This window comes from Pyxicephalus adspersus, chromosome 1, assembly GCF_032062135.1.
Source record: "Pyxicephalus adspersus chromosome 1, UCB_Pads_2.0, whole genome shotgun sequence".
Taxonomy (NCBI): Eukaryota; Metazoa; Chordata; class Amphibia; order Anura; family Pyxicephalidae; genus Pyxicephalus; species Pyxicephalus adspersus.
Genome location: NC_092858.1, coordinates 163,566,299 through 163,578,607, shown reverse-complemented (window position 1 = coordinate 163,578,607; position 12,309 = coordinate 163,566,299). Strand labels below are relative to the sequence as shown.

Sequence of the window (12,309 nt, the reverse complement as noted above, 5' to 3'; positions counted from 1 at the left end):
TTTTGGGGGTTGAACCATGACCATCTTCAAACTACCCATTTTCTGTGTGCCCAGGGGCCAAGGGCACATCCCCTGGGGGGTGCCATCAAGTCACCCTGGATTCATAGGAGAACAGAGAACAACATCCACTTCACTATATAACAGAGGAATATTGCCACATTATAATGAGGACTTTATAATGTCATGTAACAGCTTTTAAAAAAATATTTTAGAAGAGCACTGGAGATGCTTCAAGGGGCAGAAGTGAAGGGGTAGGGAAGGCCGGCCCAACTTGGAGTTGGGCTTTACCAGAAGAATACATTTATTTTATACATGTGATTGTAATTCTTACATTTCAAGGAGCTCCTGATCCTTAGCCAGTTGAGTTAGTTTTGTGAATTGAACCTACTGGGTCCCATTTTCCTTGGGAAAAATGGCAATAATCAATTGGGTTTTATGTTGTTTATGGAGTATTTTTGAGCTTGAGGTATACAGTAATTCAATTACTTTCCAATTTCTCTACCTACAGGGGAAAATCATTTTAGTAGTTTACCAAACAAGGCCAAGTTTCAAGGCCAATGAAGCTCCAAAGGCCAAGCTGTTTAAGAAGTAGGGATCAGCAGTGTGATTTTGTTGCAAGAGCAATGGTTTTGGAAACTCTCAGCCTTTTATTGAGCTACTTAGGCGAACATTTTGGGGATGTAGTTGACTTTTAATTAGGATTGGGGTCACTCAAGTGCGTTATGCTTTACATTATTGTACATTGTGTGTTGAATTGAATGTGCTGCCTAGTACACCAAAAAGTATATGTATAATGTAATGCAACACACTACAACTCATGGTAATTTGTTGGCACAGTATATTGGGTTACTATTAGGAATATTGGCAATCCAGCACATCAATTATCAAAGCACACTTTTTAGTGCATTTACAGAATGTGCATGGCAATGAGGCTAATAGAGGGACATTTTTTCTGGCTCCAGGTAGGGGTACTGTTGTCTAAGATATTGAATGGAGCTTGTTTGACCACTGGGAGACATTTACAGGTATTTGCATCCTTTAGGAACACCAAAACATTAATTTTGCCTTCCCCATGACTCTGAATCATATCCCCAAAATTGTAAGCTTTGCTCATTTTGATCTGCAAGTAAACAAATTTTGATGCCATTAAAGTTTCAGAGAAGTTTTGAAATGGGTAAGTACATTTTAACTTTTTTAATTGCCTTTATTACTATTGTTGGTGCAAACAATGCTTTAAAATATTCTTTTGTTATTGTGTAGCGACAAAAAGCATTTTATCTACCAAGTTTTACTCATTACTAATGAACCGTGCACATTTCATTGATGATTCCTGAAATCAGGTCACCGTTAGATACATTTCCCGTCATTATACTTGATGAAACCTCCTCCTGAGTTTACATAACACCAACTTTCAGTTTTGTGTAAACATATTTGTAGTTCAGAGATAAAGGGACTTTATTCTACTTAGCTTTTTGTTGGCTTTGCTCCAGTTCTCTGCAGGTTGTTTAACTATAGATTATTCTTAATTTTTGAGATACATTAACAGATATCAAGCAGCTTGGCTGGTTAACTGGCACGAGCGCTCAGTGACTACTGAAAAGAAAAGATTTTCTCCTCTCTCTGCTTTGAACTTCAGACTTTGTGTTGGAAGTGTTAGTCCGCCTGAAATGCAGATAAGTGGGGTCTGAAAAGACACAAGGCCAGTCTGAACGGTAAGTTTTGTGGGAAAAACTTACAATACATTCAGCAGTTTTCCAATTAAAGCATTTTCCAGGGGTATGCTCTTGCTAAGCTTGGTACATTCAGTGCTATCTCAACAGAACTTGAATCAGTATTGTTAGGGCCGGAGTTTATGAAGAAAACCTCTACATGGCTGAAATCTAGCAGAAGGCGTGTTGGAAGTTTGCGGAGACCATAAGGGATACTGTAGTATTTACCTGAATAGAGCTGAATGGGTCACAAGCTGGAGTAATGCCAGAGTCTCAAGTTCACAGAACAAATGCACTATGCAATACTAAACATTCAAGCTACTTAACTACCATGAGTAATATGTAAAGTTAGTTAATAACCCCAGCGTATATTGCATCTGTGAAAAAAAAACTACTCAGAAAAGGATTCAGAAAAAAAAGTAATACTATAAGGAGATATCTGTGAACATTTTGCCTCGGGGCTAATGCAGCCAAGTGGCTTTTTTCCAGTAGGGACAGATACACGAGTGTACAATGTAATGTATGTCATGGTGCAGCATTGACTGGTGGGCATGGTTTAATAAGGCACACCTTCTTAAATAATTCAGTGCCATTTGGTATCTTGGAGCGGCCAAGGTTGTTGTTGCTAGAAAACTTTCTCCTCTCATATGCTGTAAATGGTGATCTGGATGGGGCACAAGTAGCTAAATAATGCCCAGCATATGTCACTGACTTCTGATTCCTTTTAGAATAATGCTTAAATAGTACAGTATCTCCACTCAGGACCACCAGCCCAACTGAAATTCATAGAAGGGGATAGGGTTATAGGGATGCAATGAACTTCACCTTAGATTCTTGGTAGTACAAACTCTCCAGTCAGGTAAGTATCTTGATAAAGGATGGCTTGATAAAGGATGATTCAGGTTTCAGAGCGGTAGTTTTTGTAGACTTGTATATATTGCCCTGGATTAGTAGCCACAGCCAAGAAGAATCTAGAAGACCTAGTTATAAAAATTAGACATTATGTGGACCTTAGTAATACAGACACTTCAGATATATAAGGATATTAATTTAGGATGTCTTATTTAGATTTGGAGTAGTAGTGCGTGTAACCCTAGGCACTGTCCTGGAATAGTGAAGTCACCGCCAAAAAGAATCTAGAAGACCCAGGTATGGACAATGGACTTCAGGTGAGTACTTAGCAGTAGCAGGAGTGGTAGTACTTGTAGACTTGGACACTGGCCTTGATTTGTTAAGCCACAGCCAAGAATAATCTTTAAAACCCAGTCATGGACAATGGACTTTATGTGGGTACTTAGTAGTACAGAAGTTCCAGTCATATAGGAATCTAAATATAGGATGTCTTATTTAGGTTGGGAATGGTAGTACTTGTAGACCTGGACACTAGAATTTAGGTGACCCAGTTATGGGTAATAGACTTTCCTTGGTTCCTTAGTAGTATAAGTTTTATAAGTATCCTAATATAGCATGTTTTAGACGTTTCTTGATATATTGGTCTTTGTAGACTTAGACATTGACTGGAATAATGAAGCCACTGTCAAGTAAAATCTAGAAGACAAAGTTATGGAAAAGGAACCTTATATAAATTCCTAGTAGTACAGATGGTGCAGTCATATGAGAACTTGTGCATTGCCCTGGACTAATAAAGCCACTGGCTAGAAAAATCTGGAATCCCATTTATGGACAATGGACTTTACTTGGTTCCTTAGTAGTATAAATGTTCCATTCATATAATTACCTTGATTTGTGATGTGTTATTTAGATTTAGAGTGGTAGTATTTGAAGACTTGGACACTTGTCTGGATTAGTGAAGCCACTGCCAAGAAGAATTTAGTAGACCCAGTTATGGACAGTTGACTTTACATGGATTCCATGTCATATGTATCTTGAAATAGGATGGATTTTTTAGGTTCAGAATGGTAGTGTTTTAGGACCTAAACACTGGCCTGGCCTAATGAAACCACCATCAAGACGATTTTAGAATATCCAGTTCTGTTTTGACATTTTATGTATATTATATGCTTTTTCAAATTATATTTGTGTAACTTTGTTTTGACAGCAGTAAAATATTTTAGAACAGTGTACACTTTTCTAAAAAGCATAAAATCAATCATCAACAGAGCATTTATGATTGAATGGATTCCATGCAAATTAGGCACATCAGTTTTTAAAATCCTGAACAAAAATCAGCAGTCCTTTCATTTACCAGAAAAATGTATTTTAAACTTTGTCACAGCAAACAGCTGTATAAAAAAATCTGAGACCAATCTTTTTAAATTTCGGCAATCAGTCACTGTCACATCTATATATAGTATTTTTGGAGTCATCATTATAGGTAATAGCTCGTATGTAGACTGACCTTGAGGTTGCCAAGATTTCCATTTTCAGTAAATGTTTAATATTATATGGATGCATATGCAATGAATGGAATTGGATTCTATAGAAATAAGTTAAAGCTGCACATGTGGTCATATGTACATTGTATAGAACAAAGGAGTATTCTACGCCAATTCATTTTCACCCATTTCTCTTCCTCTTAGTGAAGATTCACATTATGGCAGGTTGTTAAATAATTGTACTTTAACATGTGATACCAATTATTGTGTTAATGCAGCCTACTCATTTTTAATATGAAATTTCAATACATGAACACACCACAAAGCAGCACACCACAATCCATCAGGATTTCACATGTGTGTGTTGGCACATTTGGGTTATGGTTTAGGATATATGTATAGCAGGCTTCCATTCAAGATACATTGAATTGCAATGCAATGTTCTGTACATATCCATGTGCAATTTATAAATAAATGAAAAATGTATTGGAAAATAATACATTTGCAAATGAATGCAAGCACTTAAAATTGCATTAATATGGTATGGGTGCATGTTGGAGATCAGAGCCCATTTTTAAATTTATAAAGAAGTCTTTATCATCTTTATTACAATGAGGAACCTTTGAAATAATGTTCTGTCCTCAGAGAACAACTCCTAATAATTACTATAGCTACAAAATACATTGGCATGAGCTACAATTTGAGATAATAAAAAATTCAAGAATAAGAAATTAGACTAGCTTAACATTTTACCATTTTAATTTTAACAATAACTTAACAGCTTTAATCCTCAGCATTGCTAAAATATTATATTTAATAATGATAATGAAATAAATTAAAATGTCCCCTTACACTGGTAGCCAGTATAATGTCACCTTATATTGGTGTTCAGTTACATTATATTGGTGCCCCCTTATGTTGGCAGTCAGTGTAATGTCCCGTACATTAATGGTTAGTGTGGAGCCCACTTACATTAATGGTCAGTGCAGTATCTCCTTACATTGGTGGCCAGTGTAGTGACCCCTTACATTGGTGGCCAATGTAAATCCCCCTTAAATTTGTGGTCCTTGTAATACCACTTTACATTGATGGTCAGTATGGTGCTCAATTACATTGGTGGAGGAAAGAAAAAATATATCTACAGTGGGGCTTTTACGGCATTAAATTAGGTAAATTTTACTGAAATTGGCAAGCATCCAAAAAACAACGTACAGGGTACATAGAGTATAAAGTAATAATGTATAAAATGATGGCCTTTGGCCAGTGTATTTACAATCGCTTCTAGTGATCATGCATATTAAGGTCGTCTCTGAACCCGACGCGGATAGGCTTCCTCAGGGGACATTAAGAGACTCATAACTAACAGAGGATAATGGGTAAAGATAGCAGTTTTCAAAATAGAAAAATGATGAGAGCGCAAAATGCTTTTTCAGGAAGCCATAAGGTTGTATAGAGGAATCACGTCGGGTTCAGAGACGACCGCTAATTTCAGAAAAATTGACTTCAATTTATGCTGTAAAACCCCTCTATAGATATATGTTTTCTTTCCTCTACTTAATTGAATGTGGCTGGCATTAAAACGTAAATAATGTAGAAAGGAACCTAGCTCTTTTTTCTTCCTCCTTACCAATTACATTGGTGGTCATTGTAGTGCCATCTTACATGGCGGTCAGTGTAAAACCCTTACATTGGTGATCAGTGTAATGACCACTTATAGTGGTGGTCAGTGTGGTTCTCCCTTCTATTGATTATCAAAGTAGCTTTTCCCCTACATTGATGGCAAAAGAAAAGAATGCCCCCTTCCTCTTACAGTTATCTAAAAAGATCATGCCTATAATTGCTGAAACATTCCTCTGGAGGTGGAGTGGAAATAAGCCCTTTCTACACTCATCTGTTCCTGTTCCTTCATTGGTGCAACCATCTTCTTCCCTCTTCTCTTCCTTGTTCTCTTCCTTCTTCAACCATCATGACTGGCCTGACGGGGATGATGTAACTTCTGTGCAAGCGGGAAAGAGTCCATTTAGTACCTGCAGGTGAGATGCACCGAGATGTAGAACAATAAACAAAGGGAGCAGGTAAGTATGTTTTATTGCAGAAGGAGAATTGCCTGCCACTTTTTACAAAAAAAAAAACCCTGCCTGGTGACATTTTGTGAACACAGTGGAACATCTACTTTAAGTTTTCCCAGAACCATAGCTGGGAATGGCTGCACTACAAGTTTCCTGCTAAACGTGGCAAAGGGGAGGATACAAGACCAGTCACTCTGCTGTTAATACTTCCACATTATGGCAAAAACTTGGGTGGACTGGGTCCAGCAGCAGAGTTTAACATCAGTTTAAGGCAACCACGGCCCTTCCCGAAAGCCCAGAAAAAATGCACTGTCAGTATTTTAGGAATTTGAGCGCAGTGTCAGTGAACTAAATGCTGTTTTTATTTATAGTAATTATAATGGAGAAATGTCATAAATATTGTTTCAGATCTTTATCTCCCTGATGACCTGGGGTTAACTGACACTATTGCTGGTGGCCTGTAAATCTTTGGTTGTGTTCCTATAGTCATTAGGATGGTTTATTGAGTCATCTAGTTAGCTCAAGGTGCACAGGTGATGACAATTGAAAGTAATTGCAAGGGACACTTTCTTACTGGGAGGGTGAATTAATTTATGTGCACAACACAACTGTGTCCTATCTATCTTTATATATTTTACTATCATAATGCAGAGATTAGTGAATGCAGGTTGTTGATTATAGATATAATAAGTTGATTATAGATATATTAGGTTGATTATAGATATAGTTGTTGTAGATATAGTAGTAAAGCTTGCATAACTTTTTACATAGATTTGTTTTGTTTTTTTTAAACCTCTGAGTCTGTAGTCAGAACACAACAATACAAAAGAATGTGGTTTCTCGGGCACGGAGACCTGTTTTTCACTTTTCTCCATCTCTCCTTTCTCTTTCACAGCGCAACTGCGTTTGGTTTTTTGGAAGGCGTCCATCTGCTTGAAATATCTGCTGTGTATTGAAGCAGTGGAGGAACTGCATGCACGTAGCCTACCTTCTGCACTGGAACCTGTTTGCCCTGTCAAGTGTCATGATGTAGTGCAAGAAGGTAACAGCTAGGAGCCCAGAGAGGTTACAGTTATTGAAATGAAGAATCCTTTGTTGGTTTAAACACACCCCTTTGTGCTATCATGTAATTGGTCTATAAACTGGATGAACCTGACAAACAAGTCTTCTTGCTACACTTGGTGGTATTTCAATTTTAGAAACTGTGCAGCACTATAAAATACCAGCCAGTCTTTGCTGGATTTTGCTTGGTTGCAGGTGGCTGAAACTGAACTGTATTCTCCAAGGAGACTTGGGTTTGTTTTAAAGGCAGGAGAGTTCTGTTGCTCAGCATTTGCCAGTGCAAGGCCTCTAAGGCAGGATGGATAAAGGTGCTTTGCAAATAGCCGGACTTGTTCTGTGTGGCATCGGCCTAATTGGGACATGTGCCGTGACGGGCATGCCACAGTGGCGGGTGACTGCTTTTATAGAGAGCAACATTGTCGTCTTTGAGACTCTCTGGGAAGGCCTGTGGATGAACTGCTTCCGACAGGCAAACATAAGGATGCAGTGCAAAATGTACGACTCCCTGCTTGCCCTAACTCCGGACCTGCAAGCGGGTAGAGCGTTGATGTGTGTGGCCATCTGTCTGTCTTTCTTGGCTTTCATCATCGCCATTGCTGGCATGAAATGCACTCAATGTGGCGGAGACAATGAGAGAACAAAAGGGTTGATTCTCCTAGTCTCTGGAATCACCTTCATTCTTTCTGGTATCATTGTGCTTATCCCAATATCCTGGACGGCCAACAATATCATCAGAGACTTTTACAACCCTTTGGTCAATGTTGCGCAGAAGAGAGAGTTGGGGGACGCCCTTTATATTGGCTGGGCGACAGCTTTGGCTCTTGTTGCAGGAGGTGCCATCCTGTGTTGCTTTTGTTCCCCTGCTGAGAGGAAATATACCTATAAACTGCCTCCAAAAAACATATCTAGTGCTCCACAAGAAAAAGTCAGAAGGAAAACTTCAAGTTTGTACTCAAAAAGTCAGTATGTCTGATGGATGTCCAAGATGACTGAACAAAGAATGTCAGAAATTGCTGTGGTTTTGCAATTCTCTGGTACTGCTGACTCCTAAACCTTGCAGCTTCAAACTTTTTGGAATTTGGCTCAGAAAGTTACGGCTGTACAACTTGTGCAAACTAAACTGAACATAGTCGACAAAAGAATAATGATGACACTTTTTCAAGTCAGTGAGGATGTGGAATGTGACATTCTAAAGCAACAGGTGGTTGACTTTTTATGGGAATATATTTCTTTCTGTGAAAACCCAATAAGCTCGCAATGGTCGCTTGAAGGCAGGTGGAAGCGGAATATAAGATATATAAACTATTATTACTTTTAATATATTTTTTTTTTATTGCATATTTTTTATTACTTTAATGTGATCACTTATTTCTGTGCATGTGATTTAGTTGTAAATGCAAATCTCATTTAAAGAAGGATACATAAAAACATTTTTTAGTGTCCGATGCCTCGTATATGAATAGCATAGCAAAAAACATTTACAGGCAGTATGTTAAGATCAACAAATAATTGTTTGGTATGATAAAAGACAGTATGCATTGTACATTTATCCTTAACCTTCCATCAGAATTATTCTTTGAAAAGTTGATTGCAGTTTGCATGGTTACAATGGGTTATGGCACTGTGCAATTAATTCTGTATACTGCTATGTTGGATAAACCTATATAAGGTTACCTAAAGGGCACAGGGACGGACCACAGAAGGGGAAGTTATACTGGATTATGAATGGTTTTATTGTTGTGATGATTACAATAAAAAGTCATGTTTAGATCCCTCTGATGTGACACTTTACCACTATCCAAATATATGTTTATATAATGGCTGAATGGTTGCTATATGACATATGCACTGTTTTATTCTATAAGCTGTTTTTCATACAATGTGCATGCTATTGATTTGAACTTGGCATACAGTTTAAAGTCTTTTGCTAAAGCCCACTCTTTTTATTGACTGTTCTTTTATAATTCTTCTGAACCATTGAGGAACTACAGGTCTCAGCATGCCCTGCCTACTGCTTGTACAAAATAAAAGCCCCAAGTCCTGACATTCCTTCCGTCATAATGTGACAACATTCACTCAGTGTGTTATAACCTAAGGACAGAAATAGTGATAGAATTACTGAACAATGCTGCGGCTTTGAGCGAACGCTGTCATTCTAGGACAAGGTGTATTACATGTTGTTATTATGTATTTATATAGTGCTGACATATAACCCAGTGCTGTACAGAGTCTATAGTCATGTCACTGTCTCTCAGAGGAGCTGACAATCTAACGTTCCTACCATAGTCATTGTCTAGCAGCCCTAGGAAAGCCATTTTTTAGAGGAAGTCAATTAACCTACCTGTAATTTTGGGATGTAGCAATAAACAGGGGTGGCCAGAGAAAACCCACACAAATAGAGGGCAATAATTGCAAAATTGCATAATAAGTGCATAATGCAAACTCCATGTTCTAGCTTGGGATTGAGATCCCAATTTCGCATGGTAAAAATGCTAGCCACTGAATATAAAAACCATATGGAAATAAAAACTTTCCCATGTGTGGTGCTTCTATGGCTTTAGAAGCTCCAGTGATCGGTGGAGTGGAAGGACATTAGCAAAGTACTAAATATACCTTATGTTTCCTGCTAACACATTTCATAGTTCATTGGATTATATTACTTTATATTATGCTAATATTATATAAGAGAAAATAATTTTAGCTTTTGTTGGGTGTATTTATAAAACTTGGTCAGGCTGAAAATTAGGTTGCTTTTTTTGTTTCTGTACATTGGACAAATTTTGCCTTGCACAGTTTGTGAACCACGTCTATAACATTGGGTGTGCACAGTAATCAGATATATCATCTGTGTGCCTGAGGTTCTCTCATGTAGAATGCAGCTCACCACAATTATTACCCTATTGGATTAGTTAAAGCTGACATTTCATTTGCTTATATTGTGCCTTTCATTTTATTTACCTTTTTATCCCTCTACATGCTAATTTAATTAATACCTAAAACCAGTTTTCATTGCATAACTTATTTTAGACCCAGCGATGCCATGACTAGGGCTCTGTGATTTGTTATGCAATGCAGGCAGATTATGGGTGCTGGGAGGGGCTGGCAGGGTGTTGTACATGTTTTCTTCCTAAAAACAAGTTGTGATAATGAGCATGTATGAGGCTGAGCTTCCAGGGTTGAAAGGAATGAAATCCAATTAATAAAAAGTTGCGATGAGGCTGAGAAGGAAAGGGCTAGATGATGCCGGATATCCTCCAGGAAGGAAAATTTTATATGACAAATTGCGACTTCTAATGCACACTGAGAGAAGCTCAGATTGAGCAATGATATCAGTAAGCAATTTTAACGTAGATGAGAATTCTGCACAACTGTACAGAAGGTGAGGCTGGAGTTCAGTATCATGAGCTACCTGTTATTTATATTTCAGTAAATTATAAAGAGCTTTGCAGAACAATCATTTTATGTTGCATTTTACCATGCCTTATATTAAAGAAGTTGTTAATGTGCTTCCCTATGCATCAAAAAGATACTGACTCCATTTTAAGCTTCACAATCCATGGTATTGCAATACTGTGTATTGTGGTGGGTGCATGCGGAAATATTTGTTGGGGTTCCATTCAAAATTAATTCTTGCATTCATAGTATATATTACAGTAATATGCAGGATACTGCAACACTACAACTACAACTGTATGAAACCAGTTTAAAACTTAGCAAATGCCATTGTTTCATGCTTAGTGTGGCTTCTTGTTATAATTTATGTGGCTCACAGGAAATGCAGAAAACTGCAGATCTTTGTTCCAGACCTTTTTATTTTTCATCCGCACATTAAGCAGGCAGATAAACATCATGAGAACGGCACGCCGGGAGTTTAACCTGACGCAGGTGTACAGACTGCAGAATCCCCACATGTATTACACCTTTTCTATGTATTCCCATAGGGGATGATAACACACCAGACACATGGGCACTCAACCATTTCTCATCTGCAAACATCTTCCTGGAAAGTGCATGCATAACGTGTGTTATAAATTTACTTATTTCTGATTTCAGTGAAAACAGAATTATTTTATTTAAAACATTGTAAACAAATTGTGCATTTTTTTGTTACTTTAAATGTTTGGATTATTCTTTAATAAAAAATGACACAGTGAATAGTCTAATAAAGTTTTTCATGCTGATGACAAGTATTGTATAAGTATTGATGACAAGTAATGAGTGTCCCAGCCGGTAGAAGTTTGTCAGGGTTTGCACTGATGTTCTTTTGGAAGAACGTTCTCTTATCTGACACAGAAACGCTTTTGGTGATCGGTGAACAGTTTTAGTTTCATGTCACAACATTTTTTTTAATAGCAAGTAATACATAGAAATATGCAGCTATCTCTCCTATGAAGAATGCTGGCTGTCTGGTTTATGAAAATTTGATCTGAAACAAGCTCTTAGAATATAAAGTCCCCGTAATATATATATATATAGAACTTTAAACATAATATTAAAATAACATAATTAATACTTAAAGTTACTAAAGTAAAATAAATAAGTACAACAATTATTAAATAATAATGATATTATTATTAATAATATCAATAATAAGAAATATTTATTTTATGTGCTAATTATACATTAATTCCCCCTTTTGTTCTAAAAATGTGTTTAGTTAGTCCTGAGGAATGTCTAAGTGCCTTACAGATTACTGAATATCCTTAATGCCAGTGGCTACAATTCATGCTCTGTTCAGAATGTCTTCATTTGTAGCCACTCCATTGTACTGTAGAAAGCTGAGACTACAAGTGTAGATTCTTTTGGGATCTCCTCTTTCTGTGTCATTGATTATATTTGTCTGTCATGAGCAACTTTTATTTATGTACAGCGCTGCATAATACGAATGTGCATTATAAACAAAATTTACTACTACTACTACTACTACTACTAATAAAGAAATGTTAATAATAAACACCCATATCCATGATACATAATGCAAGAAATCATGGCACGTGAAAAAATCCTGGCACGTGGCATGTGGAGGCACTTCTAGTAATGAAGCTGACATTGGAGCCGCTCTGCTGCCCTCTAGTGTTCTGCTAGAAATAGCAAAAACCACCAACTTCACAGATTCTGCAGAACCAAACACTT

At 37.2% G+C, this 12,309-nt stretch overlaps 1 protein-coding gene across 1 annotated transcript; it reads left to right on the top strand.

Moving 5' to 3' along the window:
* The first annotated feature begins 1,601 nt into the window (after positions 1-1,601).
* On the top strand, positions 1,602-11,331 carry LOC140321331 (claudin-8-like). The gene is made up of 2 exons (XM_072398130.1): positions 1,602-1,712; positions 7,010-11,331. Exon 2 carries the CDS (start codon positions 7,475-7,477, stop codon positions 8,147-8,149), a length of 675 nt encoding a protein of 224 aa, XP_072254231.1. The 5' UTR covers positions 1,602-1,712; positions 7,010-7,474; the 3' UTR covers positions 8,150-11,331.
* Positions 11,332-12,309: the final 978 nt, after the last annotated feature.